Source organism: Barbus barbus (genome assembly GCF_936440315.1).
Source record: "Barbus barbus genome assembly, chromosome: 36".
NCBI lineage: Eukaryota > Metazoa > Chordata > Actinopteri > Cypriniformes > Cyprinidae > Barbus > Barbus barbus.
Genome location: NC_136714.1, coordinates 2374509 through 2395844, shown reverse-complemented (window position 1 = coordinate 2395844; position 21336 = coordinate 2374509). Strand labels below are relative to the sequence as shown.

General features: G+C 40.2%; 2 protein-coding genes across 4 annotated transcripts; both read left to right on the top strand.

Moving 5' to 3' along the window:
• Positions 1-46: 46 nt before the first annotated feature.
• Positions 47-6949, top strand: LOC306855718 (NHS-like protein 2). Of its 3 annotated transcripts, none has more exons than XM_079394544.1 (4): positions 47-120; positions 2653-4567; positions 4658-4796; positions 5152-6949. In XM_079394544.1, the coding sequence occupies exons 2-4, from the start codon at positions 2734-2736 to the stop codon at positions 5417-5419; spliced, it is 2241 nt and encodes a 746-aa protein (XP_079250670.1). In that variant the 5' UTR covers positions 47-120; positions 2653-2733; the 3' UTR covers positions 5420-6949. The 3 variants fall into 3 exon arrangements, with proteins under 3 accessions (XP_079250670.1, XP_079250672.1, XP_079250671.1); XM_079394546.1 differs by having other exon boundaries at positions 4642-4796; positions 5152-5868; XM_079394545.1 differs by having other exon boundaries at positions 86-203; positions 5152-5868.
• Positions 6950-13262: 6313 nt separating this feature from the next.
• Positions 13263-20392, top strand: LOC306855716 (insulin receptor substrate 2-B-like). The gene is made up of 2 exons (XM_079394542.1): positions 13263-16706; positions 18414-20392. The coding sequence occupies exons 1-2, from the start codon at positions 13526-13528 to the stop codon at positions 18416-18418; spliced, it is 3186 nt and encodes a 1061-aa protein (XP_079250668.1). The 5' UTR covers positions 13263-13525; the 3' UTR covers positions 18419-20392.
• The last annotated feature ends 944 nt before the right edge of the window (positions 20393-21336 follow it).

The window sequence follows — 21336 nt, the reverse complement described above, 5'->3', positions numbered from 1 at the left end:
CCACTTCCTATCGTCATGGTAACAGCATGTGAATGCGTTGAGCCAGAGCAGCGAGCTAGAGAGAGACAGCGATAGAGAGGGAACAGCATCACACGGCACGGTCTCCAGAGCGAATGAAAGGTAAGACGAAGGGGATGATTTTGAGGACGACTGGGTTTGACCATCCTCAGAGATCTGGGAAATGTGCATTACTGCATTAAAAGGTTTGCTGATTCCATGCCTTTGTCTGTGACGTTTGTCCTCTGCAGCAATATTGTGTATTTTGGCAAAGTGACCTCTGACTTTGGTCATGCAACTTCACAGTTTCTTAAACGGGTTCATGTAGCCTTGTATTTTGCATAGTTATTTCAACCTGTCATGGGTGTCATGCACATCAGTATGGTTACAAATCATACATATTTCTGGCCGTAAGCAGCAGCGTCACAATGCACCCGCAGGAGCATGTGAGGAGCAAGATGTGTGCTTTTTTTCAGTGTTTAGTTGATCTGAATTCCTGAAGATTTCTTTGGTAACAGCGCTCGTGACAACTTTCATGTCGACCACTGGTCAGTGATACCACCGATTATAAACACAGAGCGACAGGTTGTCGAGGTTTGAGCAATAGGTAAGCAGATGTAAACATTTGGTATCATTTTCAGAGCGAGCATCAGGTTGATGGCGTCCTTCTCAGCAAGAATCTTGGGACACTCTACAGGTCTCGTTTAATTGCAAAACCATGTAGGGTGGAATAGCTTCAATTTTAGATTCGGTCTTTGTATTTCTTTCTATTCCATCTTTTCTATTTATTTTCTTAGACATACTGCATCTGCAACATTTTAAAGACGTCCTTGCATTTTTAAATATAGCTAGTAATGGCCTAACTCTATTTTAAGTGAATACAATGAATGCATTCACATAGATGATGGTGCGTTTGGCTGACTGAGACACTTTTTAAATAGATAAATGGACTTCAGTTTGAATAATCTTGTCATTTTCTTTTGAAAGGTATGAGAAGAGAGCGAATATTCTGTGCGATCATTCTGGTTTTGTTATTTTTCCAGCAAAGAGGTGTAACGTGACATCATCACTTAATTAATATTATATTAATAATGCATATATTCTTTTTGCCCAAGGCTGCTTAGGCTGCACGAGATTGAGGGGGAGATATATAACAAATGGAATTGACAAAATCACAACTTTAAACGCACATTTTTATTTCCAAGACTGGCAAAGCATAGATTTTATTTTATTTTATTTACAACAGAAAGGATAATCGTCAAGGCCTGGGTAACACTTTAGTATAGGGACCAATTCTCACTATTAACTAGTTGCTTATTAGTGAAAGTGAAAGTGAAAGTGACGTGACATATGGCCAAGTATGGTGACCCATACTCGGAATTCGTGCTCTGCATTTATCCCATCAAAAGTGTACACACACACACCGTGAACACACACACAGCAGTGAACACACACACACCGTGAACACACACCCAGAGCAGTGGGTAGTCATTTATGCTGCGGCGCCCGGGGAGCAGTTGGGGGTTCGGTTTCTTGCTCAAGGGCACCTCAGTCGTGGTATTGAGGGTGGAGAGAGCGCTGGACATTCACCCCCCCCCCCCCCCACCTACAATCCCTGCCGGCCCGAGACTCGAACCCACAACCTTTGGATTACCATGCCTAATATTAACATATTGGTTGTATATTAGTATTTATAAAGCACATATTCTGCTGTTAAATGAGACTAACAAGAAGCATCTAGAAATGATTAACAAACCAATAACAGGCAATGAAAAGAAAAGTACAAAATGAAAGACATTATAAAACAAGAAGCACATGACCAAAACCCCCGAAACCATTGCAGTAATTACAGTATGAGGACAGTAACCGAAAAAGGGAGAGGTTACCTAAACGCCGGAATAGATGGGGACCTACTGACTTCATGTTGTTCTTTCTTTATATTCTTTCATGAGGTGATTTTTTTAATATAACCCCTTTGTATTATTATTATTTGGTCCATAGCCTTTTGCTTATTAGCATGCCTATTATTAACATATTGCCTGTTTATTAGTATTTATAACACACATATTCTGCGTGACCATGTTCTACATCCCTAATCCTTCCCCATACCTAAACGTAAAAACTACTTTACTAACTATTAATAAGCAGCAAATTGGGAGTTTATTAAGGTAAAAGTCATAGTTAATAGCGAGAATTGAACCTTAAAATAAAGTGTGACCCCAGCCTGTTATGGCCTTGTAACCCTCATCTGAGCATTAATTGTCCCTACTCTTCAATAAAATAACATGGTGGCTCCCTACAGTACGGAAAAGTTAGCTGTTGTACTACCTTTGGTATACAGTAACTTCATCAAAGCAATCATGCTTCTCATTGTCTGTCAATAAAAGCATGTGGAAATACACTTGAGATTTCTCTTGAGTCTGCTTTCTGTCTTTATATGGATTATATTAACAGGTAACTGTTGCCATGGCAAACACCCACTCATGTGCCAAACAAAGACCAAGATGGGCAGATTTTCTCTTCCACACTTTTTAGTCCACTGTGTTTAAAGCATTTGGACAGTGATGTCACCCATGAGTGGCAAAGAGATTCAGTATTTGCCTTTATTTTATATCATCACAGCCCTGCAATGAATTATTCTTTCTGTCGCTGCAGGTTGTGTATTTTCAAGCCTGAAGGAGCTAATGGAATATCTCTGCAACTGATTCATGGGAAAGTGCTGAATTAAAATCGAAGATGGAAAACACAACCTTGGTTTGTTCTGCCCAAGGCTGGTGCGGCCCGAACGTTTCCACCTTCTCATCCGAGTGGGATGATAACGTGAACTCCTTCCTGATGGCACCTGACGTGATCAAACCCCCTCCACAGTTCCAGGATCCAGAGGAGCCGAGCCAGGCATCACCCACTAACTCTGCTGCCGTGATAAGACGAGATAAAGATTGCGTGAAGAAAGAGCGTAGGAGTCGACCAGCCAGTAACATAGAGCTCCACAGACGCTCCTTGTCACTTTCCACCACTGTCAACTCCAACCCAGGTGTGGTCCGGCGCCGGTGCGAAAGCTATGCACTTTCATATCCCAGCAGCAGCTCAGAGGACAGCGGCAGCGACAGCACCTCTGCCAGGAGGGGAGATCGACTCCCAGATGCCGTGCCGCGATCTAGATCCCGGAGCATTGTCCTCAAGAAGGCCAAAAGGAAACCGGCTCCACCTGTGCGAACAGTGTCGCTGCAAAGGCTTGCGGCGGAGAAGTATTCAGAGCACAAATTACAGGGGCTTCCTCTGAAAAAAGATGCCCAAAACATCATGATATTGCCTGATCTCATTCCAACCTCAAAGCAAGAAGTTGGTAAGAGCAAGAAACCAACAGCTGAAGCACCAGGCAAGGCACTGAAGACGCCCGTCTCTAGTCACCGAGCACTAAATGAGCTTCGATCCAGCGAACCATGCAAGTCGGGCTTGGGCCCATCCGTGGCAACTTCAATAAACCAAGGTACCCCTGGTAATTATGAAATTAACACATCCCCGTCTTCTTCCCACTCCTCGCCCTCCCAGCCTTCCATCTCTTCTCCTTCTAAACGCTTCGGGTCGAACTCTCCATCGAGTGGCTATGCAAGCCAATGCGAAACACCTACTCAATCAGTCCTGTCCTCAGGACCTTCTCAGCTGGGCGGCAGAATGCGTCATAAGCCTTCCAGTGTTATTCCTGGCCAAAGGGCGAGAAACCGCAACGCAAGGCTATCTCTTCAGCTCCCTGAACTTCCCCAGCACACTCCTGATCCAGAGCCTTCCGTAGTTCAGCCAAAAGTAAACCGCCGCTACTCGGACAGCACCGAAGCCACCAGACCCAAACAAAGAATGAGTAACAGTTTGTTGATTATGCCCGTGGTTACTCAGGAGGACTTGAACAACGTGCGTTTACGCTCGGTTAGCAGCTCCGATCTTGAGAATGCGCAGGAGACTACAGCGGACGTTATCGAGGAGGAGATCTCTTTAAGCCCTACAAACCACCAAAAAGCCAAACCTCCAGTGGCTCCCAAGCCCCAGAGAAATAAGTGGCCACCCAATGCCATGGTTCAGCCACGTGTTGGAACGGCTTCTGATCCAGAACCAGCAACAGCCAAACCCCGTGAGAGACCGGAAAATGTTTACGCAATGATTAACAAAGTAAAACCCACAGTGACTGTACCATCTCAAAGTACTGAGCAAGAACATCATCTGAAGCAGCAGAAGGACTGCTACTTTTTGGAAGGACATTCTCCACAGCCAATGAGAGAGTCCCATCAGCCACAGAATCCAAATGTGCTCCCCTTCAGCACAACCACCTGCTCTAACCAATATGAACTTCATAAGAAGCGAAGAGCCCCACCACCGCCTCTGACGAAGACACCAGCTGTGGACAATTCATTTTATTATAACTCAGCTGATCAGAAAAGCCCAGACGATTCCTTGTCTCCAAGTAAACTCAAGTCTCCGAAGTCTCCAAACTCTGCAAGTCAGTATCATGTTACCCTATATGGTGTCATTCCATCTTACCCTATGGTCATTGAGCAACAGCACTCAAATGCACCAGGTAACAGAACTGTAATGGACTGAATTTGATCTTTCAGTTTGTGAAACTGCTATATACCAATGCGTCATATCCAGTTCTTAATGTCAACAGATCAGCCAACTTACAAAATAGAGAAGAGGGACCAAATGCCCGACCTTGGACCTCTACAACTGGTAGGAGAGGAAGACGATGTGTTTCTTTACAAGTCCAAATCCCAAACAACGGAGGACCTGTTCACCATAATTCACAGGTTAATTAGCACTGCTACAAAATACACCCTTAAATATAAAGGTGCTTAAAAGGTTCTTCACAGCGATGCAATAGAAGAACCATTATGGTTCCACAAAGAACCATTCAGTCAAAGGTTCTTTAAAGAACCATTTCTTCCTTACCTTTTTATAATCTGAAGAACCTTCTTTCACCACAAAGAACCTTTTGTGAAACAGAAAGGTCCTTCAGATGTTAAAGGTTCTTTATGGAACCATTTAGACAAAAAAGGTTCTTCTACGGCATCGTGAAGCACCTTTATTTTTTAAAGTGTATTTTAAACCTGTTTTGGAGTTGGCTTCTAAATTCTGTACTCATGTCGTTTTCCCATTTTGCAGGTCTAAAAGAAAGCTCCTGGGTCGTAAAGACTCCTTCGAAAACAAGCAGGGTGACCCGGGTACTCAGACACTCGGCAGCGGAGCGTCCAAAATCAGTTCTCAAAATGACAACTTCATGGCTTTTCTGAGAAGGACAAGAAGTGCCAAGGCTGGTTGCAGTGAACGAATCTCAGCCACAGAGCTCCTCAGAAGCTCCAAGCCCATGGCTACCATCGCAGCAAACATGACCCACTGCAAAACTAGCTATGCACAGTCACATGGTCCATAAAGCACCTTTTTCCCCAGTCGTGTTTTATATCTAAATTAGTTTGTGACAAAAGTGCCATGTTAAAGTTTCTGAAATAATATATTAAAAGTATCTAGAAACCGGCGTGTAAATATTTGCTTTTGTTTTGAAGTAGAAGTTAAAACGTATATCTTCCTGAGACACGTATGTTATTGTGAATGATAACAGAATTGTTCACAATTGTAAATTCAACTATAGCTTTATGTGTTAATGTACATATAAATGTTTTAAGAGTTGAGACGCTATCCTGTTAAAATATTACAGTTCTCGTCACTATGTTACTGAATATTAAAACATAAATATTTTGTTGTGTTTGGACTTCCTGCCTTCCATAATCAAGACTAATGTATATCAATGACTGTTTTAAAGATGTTCTGCTGTAGATTTGCACATGTTCAGTATATAAAATTACTTTTCAGAAGTAACTCTTGAATATGTTTGTGTTTCTCGGTATTTTTACCCTTTGTATGCATTTCAATTGTTTCCTATTTACAGAAATGCATATTTAATATTGCATATAGTTTAAGCTGATCTCAAACCGGAAGTGCATCTATCATGTATTTCGTCATATCAAAGTACCATTAAATATGTGTGAGGAAGAGCTGCCAGACATAATAAGTAATAATTCCTTCCGAATCAATATAATCTTCAGGTTGCATAGATGTAAAACTGTAATGGCATCACACACCTGCTGCAGCCTGACTTTGAAGGGTTTATTACACGTGTCAACATGTGAGAGACTCTCATTTGTGAAAAAACTTGAACTTTCTCTTGTAGCAGAGTTTTTTTTATTATTATTATCACGAATAAGATACTGCATGAAAATTGGCTTTTGCTGCATTATGGGGAGGCAATGCAGTTTAAACATTTCTCCTATTACAACACTCACATTTGACATGGTAACTTTACTATAATATATATATAAATATAGTAGCATGCATGCATTTAATATTGCATGATGATGCCGAAAAGGTTCTTCTCAAGCAATCAATTCAGTTTTAATTCATAATGATGTTGATCTCGTGTCTTGTTGCTTCTGTTAGACAACCCAAACTGAACAAAATAAGATGTTTGCATAAAGATGTCACAAAAACCTCAGTATAAATAACTATACAGCTGAATGTACAACTATGTGAGACAAATATAGGCCTACGATTTCAGTGTTGAAAGTGCTAAATACATTTTAATATATAATAGCTAAATATTTCAATAAACGCTAAAATCCTTCAAGGTGTTTTATCAACAGATTAATATTTTGTCAAATTTGGATGGCCAAAATCACTATCAGTTCTGGGTAGTTTAATAGTGGAATAAAAAGGAAAAATTATTTCTGAACTGTCCTGAAAAGTCCTGAACTGCAAAGTAAAAAGAGTTTTAGAGCCTTTATTCTTTTAGAGTATATTCAGTAAAGATATGCTAATAGTAATAGTGTTAGAGGGCACATTGTGTTTCATGATGAAAGAATATGAAGTTTTGTTGGTCACTGTATTTTCTGCAATAAAAAGTCAATGTAAAACACTGTTGGAGTTTTTGCAGGGCGATGCTAACTTCTAGATTGGCCTAAAAAAGCCTCTTTCCTAGCATGCGGTACCAGAGTAATTGCGTCATTTCCAACTTCATAACAAATGTTGGGGGTAACGCTTTACAAGTAACGCGAGTTACGTAATAATATTACTTTTTTCAAGTAACTAGTAAAGTAACGCATTACTTTTTAATTAACAAGAAAATATCCGAGTTACTTTTTTCCTATTTATTGACTGACAGTGCGTTGTGTGAACATGATATTACTGTAGTTCTAGATTAAATGTGAATGTGCATTAATTCACTCGCAAAAAACTGATTTAGTATTCATCAAAATGAATTAAAACAGTGAAATGCAAACTCCGAATATGACGCAAAACTGCAATAATTAAATATGTTAAACAACACAAATGTGTCTAATCCCATTTTATTAACCAATGTCTTTGCTGCTGACCTTTGATGATCCAGTTCAACCATACTAATAAGCAAAAAAATACTTTAGATAAACTAACAATTGTGCTTCATTGTGTTTTTATTGCTGAAGAGTGTTGAACCCTCTTCTCCTGTGTTCTACAGACGAGAATTTACTCTTCCTTCAGCCTGAGGTTTATTCATTACACTTTTTGGTGTGAAAGGGCTTTTATATTTGCTATAATTAGAACTTCTTATATTAAAAACAAACAATCAAGCCCTGCTCATATTTCAAAAGTAACGCAAAAGTAACGTAACGCATTACTTTCCATAAAAAGTAGCTAAGTAACGTAATTAGTTACTTTTTTAGGGAGTAACGGAATATTGTAATGCATTACTTTTAATAGTAACTTTCCCCAACACTGTTCATAACTAGTCCAAAGCAAACTTATTTTGGCCTCATTCATGTGCATACCGGGAATTGCATAGCTTTGTTCAGTAATTTAGTGATAATGATAAACTTTCAACCCTTTCAAAAATTGCCATGATACACCAATATTTTTTAAACTGATTCACACACCCAATTACAGTATGCTGCTGCTGCAAAAAAAAAACAAAACAAAAAAAACACCCAGAGCACCTGAGCAACTGCTTTTTATCATTTTTTTTTTATAAAATATACCAAAAATATTGCACATCATGTTTATGTCTCTTTCTTGCGAACTGTTATGAAAATATCAATATTAAAAAAGTTACACTAATGTCAGTAGTCAAATTACCACCACCTTCTTACACAGGTGTCTCCTCTTTTTGGCATTATCTACACGTCCATCATATTTATGGCAAATGCTGCAGAATGTTTGAGACTCTGCAGCCCGGCTCGCCACACTGGAAATATGATATTCCCAGGATTCGGTCAGAGGATCCGCACTAATGATTCTTGATAGACTTTATTGTTCTGGAGACAGACAGTCACTCCTGGGATCTGTATCCTACTGATCTGTCTATCTCTCTGTCTATGTCCTGGCTCGTGTTTCAGTCTTCTGTGCTCTGTTTTAGTTTTTTTCAGGGTGGATTCTCTGTTATTGCTTCAAGTTTCCATGTCAGCTGTCCTAGTAACATTTCTCATGACCTGTTTTGGTTATGATACGTATGAATTTCTCAAATTATACATTTGTCATTGCATGTTACACACAAGCTATGATTCCCATATTACAAAACATGAATCAACCAGCATTTAAAAAAATATCAGCTTGATGTTATTGACTGTGCTCTCAGTAGCGTTTGTTTATGTTGCACTTTCTGATATGGCAATTATATTTGACTTATAATGACATCTAGTGGTAAGAATGCAGCATGATACAATTGCTTTTGGAAAATCACAACTCTGCTGCATGTCTGCTACATGTAGTAACTCATGCTTCAATACCTAGTTATAGAATATGTGCCTGTCTTCCAACAATACAAATGAAGTGAAATATCCTGACAGACAGTGCTGGAATGAACAGCCAAATATTTGAGCAGGTGGACATTCATTTTATTTCTCTTTTGCCCGGTTTCACAGACAAGGCTTAAGCTTACTCCTAGACTAAAATGCATGTTTGAGCTGTCTTAACAGAAAGCAGCTTGCACTGGCATCTTACAGTATTTTTCAACTGCTGACACGCATTTTCAAAACTTTACAAACAAATCCAAGAATTGCACAAAAAATGCAAAATGCCTCACATCTTTTGCAAAATGAAGCACTGCATTCAAAATATCACAAACACATCTCAAAAGCAAACATTTGCAAACACCTTTGCCATAAAATTCCTTTTAGATTTTTGTTACACAGAGAATTGTGTGCTGTGTTTAGCAAAAATTGAAAACTGAGTCAAAGGCTGAGAATGAGAGTATGGTTTTGCAGATTCGGTGTGTGCTTCTGCTGTTTGAGTGTCAGCTTACAGAAATTGTGTGACAAGTAAAGATTTTGTGAGTAAGCAGTTGAACTGTAACACATTGTCAAATTTTCTTCATAAACAATTAAACCCAAACCATTGATACTTAACATAACAACCACAGCCAGGGAACTGGACAATATTGCATCAGAGTGTGTATGTATTGGTAAATTCAGTTACAACATGTATTATTATTTATTATTAGGACAAAACAAAGTGAAGTGGAAACATCTGTTGAAAAGTGCATGGAGAAATACTGATACTGAATCATATTGTCAGACATGGTATAGAAGCATCAACTAAATAGGAGCTTCATTTTTTGAGAGATGGACAGTAAACACTTTCCTTAAGCGTGTGTAAATAAAAATAATGCTGTGATTATAGATAAAATTGGGCACTTTTTTTTTCAGCAACATGAAATAAACCTCAGAAGGGAAGGGAAGGAAAGGAAAGGAAAGGAAAGGAAAGGAAAGGAAAGGAAAGGAAAGGAAAGGAAAGGAAAGGAAAGGAAAGGAAAGGAACATTTAAAAGATAAAAAAAAAGAATTAGGGAGAATCAAATCCACAAAAAGGAATTTTTGTGGATAATTTACTGCCATTTTATGAATATTAGGTAATCAGTAAAATAGCAACTGTAGTCTGATCTGATTATGAGTATTTAAGTAATATAAACATATTGCAAGTTTTTAAGTGTTGGAATCTGATTACATTAAAAATTCAGCTCTTTGGGATGAAAAACCCATTGTGGAACCTACCTTTTGAAAAATGTATTATACTATTGGACATTTTTTATTACATATATACTTAAACTATCCATTTAAAAGAGTTTGGACTTTCATATTTGTCACTGACCACACTGTAAAAAAAAAAAAGTTGGCCAGACTTTAAGGCAACCAGCTTCAGCGGATTTTTGAATTTTCTCAACTTCTTGTTTTAAGTTTATACAACAAAAAGTTGAGAAATTTCCTAAAAAATAAGTTGAGAGAACTCAAAAATCTGCTGAAGCTGGTTGCCTTAAACTTTTAAGTTCGCTCAACTTTTTTTCTTTTTTTTTTTTTACAATAAAAGGTTTTAGTGAAATAATCCAAATGCTTTTATGACTTGTGGATGCTCCTGCTGTGAAATACTAATGACTAATTTAAACAACTCCAAAAATAAACTGCACATACATATAAACTGCAGCTCCAACTAAAATTGAGGCTTTGAGGGCCAAGAGTCTCAGACGTTCAGGGCTGATGTTGCTAGTCCCTCTTTCTGTGTTGCATGCCTAAAGATTTCAAGATGCTCTGAAGAAAGCAGTGAGGAAGCTCTCAAGCGTGCGACATGAGGCCCAGCTGCTCCTAATGGAAAGCAATGAAGAGAATGTCATGATGCATCATCACTGTGAATGCTGATGGCTATTTCCAGTGTCATGAGTCACTGACGATCCTGAGTGTGTCTTCCTAACTCTGTATCTTTTAACTAAAGAAATGCCAACTGCTTGCCATGCTGGACACAGTGTTACACTATTAAAAATAAAAGCTTCTTTATTGGCATTGACGGTTCCATGACGACATCCATTAAAACTTTTAATTGGAAAAAAGTTATTTATAGTGCAAAATTGTTCTTCAGATTATGTTCTGTAAAATGTTCTCAATACTAAGAATCTTTTGAGTCTTTTAAAGAACCATTCACTGAAAGGTTCTTTGGGGAACCAAAAATTGTTCTTCTACAGCATCGCTATGAAAACCTCCTTTTTTTATAAGTGTGTTAGGGCTGGATGAGGAGAAAATATCATTCTGCAAGGCAAGGTCTATTTGGAGGTTCAAGTATTGAGACAATTTGCAAATATTGAAATTGCAATTGTAAGATATAAAAAGTTCAGATTTTGAGCAACTGAACACAGCTGTGTGTGTAACACCTTTAGAAGGGTTCAAAAGGCGTTGATTGTGCTGATTGTTTATTTTTTTGCGCTCTTAGTAATGTAGACAGTGGCCCCATGTTCCTTGTAAACAATCCATACCTTAAAAAAAAAAAAAGTAATATTACAGGTTTTTTTCTTCCAGGAGATTTCAGTTAAAAAATGACTAGACATTTTAAAAAGAGGATCACTGGTTGTATTTGACTCTGATGAACTCATTAGACAATGCTCTTGCTTTTAGTATATGCTTGATGTAGATCTTGCATTTAGCTGCATTGCATTTTCAGCGCATTTGCTTATGCGGTGTGAAACCCAAGTGTGAATGTGTAAACACCACTGATGTTGACCGTTTATATATTTAAAAGCCTGATATTTGTAGAAATAGTCAAATATTAAATCCTGCTAACATATGCAAACTCAAGGACTTCATATATCCTTTCAATCCACCTGTTTTATTGAATTAGACTGATCCCAGAATTGTTCTTTTAGTGGAATATTAACATTTGAAGGATCTCGCAACCTATTTGTGTGCTGATTCAAATGTTGTACTTTATTTATGTGTATTTATATATTTATTTTTCATGCTATATACTCATATTCTCATATTTTTTTCTATTACTGTTTAATCTTTTGGTTTGTGCTGTGTTGAGCAAAGATAACGTCTCCATCTCAAGGTTGTTGAAGCAGCAGTTTTCCATTGTTTTTGCTTTGATATAACAACATATGTTGAATTTGTGCAGCATTGATAACACTTCAAATAAGATTATTCAATAAAGCCTGCTCATTTTTACCATTAATTGATCTCCTGCCTCTTCTCCTGATTCTTAGGCCGATAGAAGAATGTGTTTTGATATGTTATCAAACCAACAATCTGATGAAGAGAGTGTCAGCACAGCAGGATCAACGATAGAGGCAGTAAATTCAGTTACAACATGTATTATTATTTATTATTAGGACAAAACAAAGTGAAGTGGAAAACTTATAAACATGATTTGAGATCATGCACTCCAGGCAAATGTTTGTTCAGGTAAAGTGGGTCATCTGATTAATGAAAAATGATCCTGTATCTTAATTAGAAATCATAAAAACACATTCATTTATTTGTTTATGTTTATTAACACATATTATCAAACAAACATATTCAGCAACATAATTAACAAACCCAAAACAGAGCTAAATTTAATATTGTAACCCATTTTTCTCTAAACACTTTAAATGGACTTTAACTGTGACTGTAAGCTTTATATTCTGATCTATATTTTGCTTTTTTCATTCCACATTCATGCTCTCTTTCCTTTCTTCCATCTTTGACTTGAGTCTCCTGACTGCACACACATTTATATTTTCTAAAAAGTCAATTATACATGTCAGCTAGATAATAATCAGAGAATGTCAGTTTATGTAATGAATGTGAGTATAATTAGTGACTATTCAAGGTGCACCACTTTACCTGAACAACACTGGCTGTCATGCTGTGAAAGTGTAAAACCATGTTTTTATGTTTTTGTTTAACATTTTCTGGCCACTACAGGGTTTCTGTGCTTCTCTGCTACTTTGTTGTAGTGTCTTTGCTATTATTCTAAAATGATCTGAATTGCAATAATATAAATTATAAAGAATGAGTAGGAGTGTCCAAAATTTTGACAGATAGATATTCACGAGGCAGTCATTAAAATTAATTTCAATATTAAAAAATAGTAACACTATATGAAGAGTTCATTTGCATAAACAGACTCAAAAATCATGTTTTTTTTCATTGTGTATTCCAATTAATCTCAATCAGACTGCAGTTAAACAAAACTGCAGTTGAATAAAAACAAGATAACATAATAAAAAAACATGATCTGTTTTTGCAAATAAACTCTTCATATGTTTTTGTAATACAAAGATATTATTCCAGCACCAGAGTCTACACACAAGGAGACGCGGTTGCTGGATTGGCGGCTCTGATTGGTTTAGAGGACTGTCCATCACAGCTTTTTTTTCGCGAGCGGACCAATCAGAGGCGTCTGCTGACCCCGTTCACCCCGCGCAGTGCGCTGACGTGCTCGTCACGTGATGTTTTCGCTGGGCTGTAGTGATGTGTAGCCACCATGAGTGAAGCGGGCAAATAAAGATTTATAATGGCAGCGAGCGATGATGGAGGCTCTGCGAGGATGCACCGTTTCGTCGCGCTGAATAATCACCAGGGGGATACGTCGGAAAGCAGCACGGATCACTCGAACGCGTAATTGTATCTGAGCTACGAACCAGCAGCCGACAAAATGGGCCGTGCATCAGTGTAAAGCGGAGGTAAAGTGACCTTTCATCGCATTGTCCCATGGAAGATCGGCCGCGTTTACCGAATCACGGCGTCATGTTGACACTGGAGGCACAACCGCGGCGCGCTGTCACAAAAACGCCCGCGACTAACGGCCACATCTCTTGTGCTGCCGGGGAGCCTCCATCCTCCTCCTCCTCCTCCTCCACCTCAATCAATAACAGCGGCTCCCGTTTGCCCATGCACTTAACGGCCTCCTCTCATTCTCAGCCACAGAGGAGGTACCATCCGCCTTACCACTTTAAAGTGCATCATCTGTTCCCGGATGAGAACCCTCAGGATGCTGTATTGAGGAAGAACTTGCCACCGCTCCAGTATAAAGTGCACGACTCTGCCTTCTGCCGCGTGCTGAGTGCCGACACCACTGCTGCTGCCCTGGCCGCCGCCGCCGTCTGCTCCAGCGGTGTGGACAGGGACATATGGAAATGTGGCTATCTCAGAAAACAGAAGCACGGCCACAAGAGGTTCTTCGTCCTGCGGGGCCCCAGCAACCTCGGGCCCAGTCGGTTGGAGTATTACGACAGCGAGAAGAAATTTCGAAACGCCCTCAAAGCTGCTGCCTCCGGTGTTGCTTGCCCTGCCAAGAGGGTGATTTATCTGTCCCAGTGTTTCACGGTGAACAAGAGGGCTGATGCTAAGAACAAATACCTCATTGCCCTTTACACTAAAGATGAGTATTTCGCCGTGGTGGCGGAGAGCGAGCAGGAGCAAGAAGAGTGGTACTTGGCCCTCACCGAACTTATGACGGAGGGGAAAAAGGGGCAGCTAGACAACGACGAACTCGACGACGGCTATGGGACGATTTCACCGGGGACTATTTTCAAGGAGGTGTGGCAGGTCAACATCAAACCTAAAGGCTTGGGTCAGACCAGGAATCTAATGGGCGTGTACCGTCTGTGCCTTTCCGCCAAGACCATTCACCTGGTAAAGCTGAACTCGGAGACGCCTGCCGTCAACCTGCCACTAATGAGCATTCGCCGCTGCGGCCACTCCGAGAGCTTCTTCTTCGTCGAGGTGGGCCGCTCTTCTTCCATTGGTCCTGGCGAAATCTGGGTGCAAGTCGAGGACTCGGTGGTGGCGCAGAACATGCATGAGACCATCCTTGACACCATGAAGGCTCTCAAGGCCTTTCCTGACTTCAGGCCGCGGAGCAAAAGCCAGTCCTCCGGCACGATCCCCATGCCGTTCATCACTACTCGTCGACATCTCGGCAACCTTCCCCCGAGCCAAACCGGGCTGCAGCGCCCCTCAAGGACAGATTCGGTGACAGGCACGCCGCCCACAGGGAAAAACAGAGGGCGAGGCCAGCGCTACCGGACCTCCAGTGAGGGCGAAGGCACTCAGGACCGCCCCCTCAGCTCTGGAACAGGCAGCCTGGTGCATCTAAACACTCCCATTCTCAGCGTGGGCCGAGAGGAGGGCGGCAGCTGCTGCGCCCATGCCTTACCCGGTTCAAGCCACCACACCCGGTCTGCTTCCCTCCCTGTGTCTCAATTCCTATCTGCCACCAGCCCCATCAGCGTATCCAGCAGCAGCGGGCACGGCTCAGCCTCCGACACGCACACTCGCCCCTCGAGCTCCTCAATTTGTGGCTCCCCTAGTGACGGAGGCTTTAACTCGTCCGACGAGTTCTGCCCCAGCCCGTGTGACTTCAGGTACTTTCACGCAAGTTGCACCACGCCCGAATCCCACGGCAGCACTCCGCCCGTTCGGGAGGACTATCGGCTGACTGAGTACATGACCATGGATTGGCACAGAGATGGGGCGAGGACTTTCGAGGAGGAGAGCAGTTACATGGAGAGGACTTTCCTCAAGCTTGCACATTCATCCAAGCCGAAGCTTGGCGGTGGCGGTTTGAGTATCATGCAGCAGAAAGCTACGCAAACCTCATCCTCTTTAGATGAGCCGAGCCCGGTGGAGTCGAAACGACACCAGGTTTGCTCGTGCCTGCTGAAGTCAGCCTATAAGTCTTACTCTGAATTACATCACCCAAACAAGCCTCCCTTGCTCAGCTCTGAATGTCAAAAGAAACTGCCAAAAGACGACGGCTACATGCCCATGATATACAGCATTGCTGCTCCTCCGAATGCAGATTACATCCCTATGCAACCCGGAGCAAACCACCCCGCCACCCTGGACATTCACCCCTGTTCCTCGCAGCAAGCGGACCGATATGGCTACATGATGATGCTCCCGGGTGACAGCCCTTCCAGTAGGGAGCAAGCAGAGTATGACGACTACATGGACATGACCCAACTTACCGTGGCCGAAGGCTTTTCACAGGCCTCGCCCGAAGGTACGAAAACATCATACTTTTCGCTCCCGCGCTCCTACAAAGCCCCGTCACGAGAAAAGCGAAAAAAGATGGAATACATTCCCATGTCCCCGGTCGAGCCCCCAAGCCCACCTAGTCCCGGAGAGTACATTCACATGGATTTTGGGTCCCGTTCCTCTCACGCCGCTGCTTCTCCACCCTCAGTAAATTTGCCATCCACTCCGCCGCATTCTCAGCCCTGTTATCAGCACTGTTGCTCCTCACCGGACCATGACTACTTGGGCCTAAACATGGACAGCCTACTGAAGGACCGCCCTCCACGGCACTCGCTCGTAGCGCCGTGGAACCCGCCTAACTACGCCCGTCCCTTAGGATGCACTTATGGGCAGGCGTTGACTAATTTAGATCCTGAAAAGACGCACGACGAGTGCAGAGATGGTCCGTTGAGAGCAATGCAGCACCTTTGCATCTCCGAGCGTCTGCCGTTCGGTCATACGGAGCCCAAGGTCATCAGAGCGGACCCGCAGGGAAGGAGAAGACACAGTTCGGAGACGTTCATCCCCTCGCCTGCTGCTTTTGCTAGCGGTTGCGGAATCAGGCCCTCAGCCAATCAGAATCTCCTCGAAGCTAGCAGATGGCAAAACTCCAGCTCCTTCGATAGCATGTGGTCACACTCGGGCACCTCCCCCGACTCGGCAGCCCTAGCGACGAGCTCCGCTAGCGGAGGGATGCCTCAGAACACCTCATCCAGCTACCTCAACTACATCGCTCTGGACCTGAGAGAAGTGCCCAGGGTCACACGCGACACTCCCCCTCCACACCCAGCTCACAGTAACCTCCAAGAGACTGATGCTTACGCTGGTATAGACTTCTCCATTTCGGGAGGACATGCCACTGCCTCAAAAGGTTGGTTGCATCTCTGTCTCCCCTTATGCTACAAATTAAGTGACGGCTAGTAGTCCTCAAAAAGCTGCATGCTGCGTCAACATTCATTTCTGTTTGTCCTGTACAAATGCAAACAGCTGAGACTGTTATTGAACAGAGTGCATTATGTGATGTAAAGTAACCTAAAACAGTCTATTTGTTAAGATGCAGTTGAGGAGAGACGATGGAGCAGAATTGTCCTGTCAACTTTACAACTTTACATGTTGTTGTTATAATAATAATAGAAACTATGAAAAATGTTGCTGTTGCTTTCAAAGATGTTATTTTTTTTCTTACTGATTTTCTGAACTGATTGAACATTATTTGAAATTTGGTTTTGCACTTTGAATAGCACTGGGAAAAGAGCACTTCATGTGCACAAGAGCGACTGTGCAAACACAGAGTTGTGATGTGCAAATATGATATTAAAGGAATCCACTTGCATGCTGCCTAAAAAGCTTGCTTTCACAGTTTTAACAGTCAAGTAAAACCTTTCACCAAGATGACTTAAAATGATGACTTTTTTTTTCTTTGAATGCTTATTTCTGGTCTATCTAATGCATTCTTGCTTCTGACGTCCTACAAAAGTTTTTTTCTTGCTCCGCTATATAGATTTCAAAAATAACTTTGCGGGTAACATTGCACTCACATTGTCATACAAGTAAGCTTAAGTGATTTTTCTTACAGTATTTATAAAAGCTATAAAGAGACTTGCACTCACACTTATAATGAACAACAAATAGAATTCCATGCAAAAATGATTTTCTAACTTATTTTCAAGTACAAACATTTAAGCATTCTTGAATCAAGATGAAGCATAATGACTTAAGATATTAAGTCTTGTTTTCTGAAAAATTTGTTAGTTTTGCTTAAAACAAGAAAAAACATCTGCCGATTGGGTAAGAAAAATAATCATCAAAGGCTAAACAAGATAATTTTTCTTGCCCCATTGGCAGATATTTTTTCTTGTTTTAAGCAAATCTAACTAAATTTAAATATTCTTTCCAGAAAAGTAATTTTGCTTCTCAAGTAAATATATCTTGATTTTTAGAATGTTTAGATATCAGTTATGGAAAACAAGTCAAAAAACACGAAGAAAATAATTTTTTGCAGTGAATATAAGTAAAGGTTAAATGTTATTTTTTTCATCATTAAGATGATATATCATAAGAGATAAGAGGAATATATTTGCTGGAATCAAATAACAGCAGGTGTTTGCATTTAAGAATTTAGGAACCCTAAAAAAGAAAAATGATCCTGTATTTTTTTGTGAAGCATTTCACAATTTTCATAAAGAGTACTCATTTTTGGAGAAAAAATAAATTATCCTGATTTCTATGATGGTTATAATTTTTTTTTTATAAAATCAGCATCTGCTGTAACAAAACCCATAATGGGTTAAAATATATCCACCATAAAGTGTTTATCAGTCTGTTCTTTTTGAAGCATTTAATACTACTAAAGTAAACTCCAAAAAGAAATACTGATGTGTGGTTTCAATATATAAATGGGCTCTACTTCATAAAGATAATGAAGCTGATTGATGTCCAAAGTGACTTTTATTGTACATTTGAGCATGCATTGGCTGGAAACCAAACCCACGACCTCTACTGTCCGAGCTCCAGGAATGCAAACATCGAACACATTAAAGCATTTGATAACGTGTGCTCTGTCTCCTCACCCTTGCAGATTGAGCGAGTCAAACGCTGGTGCCCGAAGGGGAATCAGGACACGGAGAATCCACTGAACTCTGGAACGCCGAAGAGCAAGCCTCCTCCTCCTCAGACCTCCAACAACAAAGACTGAGAAACTGCACAACCTCTAATGCTCTGTATTTCCCACATAACTGCCTCAACAACCGGTTTCATTTGTCTGTTTTTGTCCGAGTGATAATATTTGTTTTTTTTTTCCTTTATTGTCTTCGGTCTTGTTTACTAGTTCGCTAAATTAGAACTGTGAGCTTCAGATATCTAGCACTTCTATTTTTGTGTGTGCGATATGAAACGCATCATAGCTCTTAGGTTACAGGTTTATGTTTCTCGGATGTAAATAGGAGAAGCTTGTATATCGAGTATCATTTTGTATCATCTCGCCGTACCCGTTTTTATTTGTATAAAGTAATTGAGTATTTTTTCAGGGGTTAACAGTGAACGCGCTGTTGAAACTTGTCCCACAGGCCACTTCTGTGAAGACCGCGTTGTTTTGTTTTGTTTTTTCGTTGTGTACAGTCGTTAAATCATCTCGCTCTGTGTTTTGGATGCATGAAAACGTCCCCCCACGAGAGAGCGTCTGAGAAATGAGGCAACATCGGGCGAATTCAAAAGCACGACACGCTTCGAAACGAGTACGAAAGCACTTTTTAGCCTTTGAGACAGTGTTTCCGAGATGCTACCTCCCGTTCACGCCGTTGGGAAAACGTTCACGAAATCCTTTCAGCCTCGCCTGTATTAGTGCGATATCAAGTATCGCCGACTCTGAGATGCAAAACGCCACTATTTCCACGACCGCGGCTTTTCTGTCCTCGTTTGAAATAGCCTTGTTTACATAAATTGGGAGTGTTTTTGAGCCTCGATGTAGCCACCGGACACAAAACGACGATGTTTACTAATTCTTGTGGTTACGTTTTTGCATTTCACTACTAGTCTTACGAACTGCCACAGTACTGAAGGATAACGTCATGCTACTTTGCATTCCCCATGTGGTACATCCTGTTTTTGTTAATTTATTGATCGTCTGTGTTTATTTATTGAATCCAGTGTAGTGGCGTTCACCGTTTGCCGGCGGGCGCATTCGTACGAATATAGTACTACTTGCTGAGAGGGGGAGTTCAATGTATATACAACTTCACAACCTGTTTTCCCCTCATCTCTCTGGAGCCAAGAGTTACTAGGCTCTGTTTTCTTTTTTTCGCTTGTACCTGGAAGCTTTATATGAAGAGATTTTGGGTTGAGGTTGTGGTTGAAAGCTGTGTAGTAAGATGTGTAAGCGTTACAGTAGTAGTCCAGATTATGTTGGGACAAAACCATACATCGGTGACTTTTTCCCCATCTTTCTTTGACTAGCTTTTGTCATGCTATTGTGTCATGATATTGCTTTGCTTTAATGTAAAATGTGAAATGAAAAAACAGTAGTATACCGTTTCTTGGGGATTTTTCTACACAATAACTACCGTGACAGCCTGGAAAAATAATCAAACTTTTTTTGTTTTTTTTATACTAGGGGCTCTACTGAGGTTATATTTTGGGGATACTGATATTGTTTGGAATTGTGTCGTTTGCCTTTTACAGTAACTGAAAGGAAGAGCTGGGAAGAAAAAAAAAAAGAGATGGGCAAAGTCTGTGTCAACAATTTGCTGTTCATTTGGTCAGTACTCACTTATGCTGAAAGCTTGTGATTGGGTTGAAAAATGTTGATAATAATGACTGAAGCAGACCATTATCAGCGCCGTCTTCCTTTTGTAAATATTGTAATTTTTGATATCCCTTCTCTCGTCAACACGCTACACGGCACCTCGCTTGGTTTCAAGGATGAGGGTGTTTGAGATTTTTTTTTTTTTATTTGGTCACTTCTACATTTTTATATATATATTTTTTTTTCGTGTATATTTATTAGATTGGGTTTGCTTGTAATAGAGCTATTGCAATAAAAAAGTGCCAAGGTATCCCTGACTTGAGTCATGTGCTTTTGATTTCTCATGTCTAGTATGATGCAACATTGCTGTGGACATGTTAAGACCCCAGTTTTTCCTCTTGTCCTGCATCTTAGCTGCTGCACTCTGCTGGCCAGAAAGAGAATATTTACAGCTAAGCAACAATTAGGAAATATATTAATACATAATCCATTAGTAAATCGAGTTTCATTTCCTAAATTATTATATATATATATATATATATATATATATAAATGTTTTTTTTAAGCTAAATAACAAACACAAAGATGCACTACCGTTCAAATGTTTGGGTTCGGTGAGTTTTTTTTGTGTTTCTTGATCTCAGCAAAGCTTTATTCAATCAAAAGTACAGTAGTAATATTGTGAAATATTATTACAATTTAAAAGAACTATTTTGTATTTGAATATATGTTAAAATGTAATTTATTCTTGTGATCAAAGCTGAATTTTCTGCATTATTACAGTATCACACGATCCTTCAGAAATCATTCTAATATGCTGATTTCCTCCTCAAGAAACAGTTCTGATTATTATTATTTGAAACCAAATATTTTTGTGGCGTTTCATTTTTTCAAGATTCTTTGATGAGGATAAAGTTTAAAAAAAATCTATTTAAGGCATCCATGCTGAATAAAACATTTAAAAATCAAAACCTTACCCAAAAAGTTATGGCAGTGTATGTATATATATATATATTTCTTTAGTTACTTCATGCTAAGTATACTACAAATACACTTACATGTTTATGTACTTAATTAAAATACTCTGCAATTGTACTTTTAGTATACTAAACTGGTATAGTTACCAATCTGCTAAATTGGAACAACTAATTTTGTACATAATGCACTTTAATTGCATGGAAGTAGTCCAACTAAAGATTCACTGAAGTATATTTGATTGTGCTAAAGTGGGACTATTGCAGGTATACTTCAGGTACACTTT

Bases quoted from the DNA above. Each gene is read 5' to 3' on its own strand.
- LOC306855716 (XM_079394542.1), top strand. From the start codon at position 13,526: ATGGAAGATCGGCCGCGTTTACCGAATCACGGCGTCATGTTGACACTG.
- LOC306855718 (XM_079394544.1), top strand. From the start codon at position 2,734: ATGGAAAACACAACCTTGGTTTGTTCTGCCCAAGGCTGGTGCGGCCCG. The intron at 4,568-4,657 runs GTAACAGAACTG...TAATGTCAACAG, and splicing joins ACAGCACTCAAATGCACCAG to ATCAGCCAACTTACAAAATA. The intron at 4,797-5,151 runs GTTAATTAGCAC...CCCATTTTGCAG, and splicing joins CTGTTCACCATAATTCACAG to GTCTAAAAGAAAGCTCCTGG.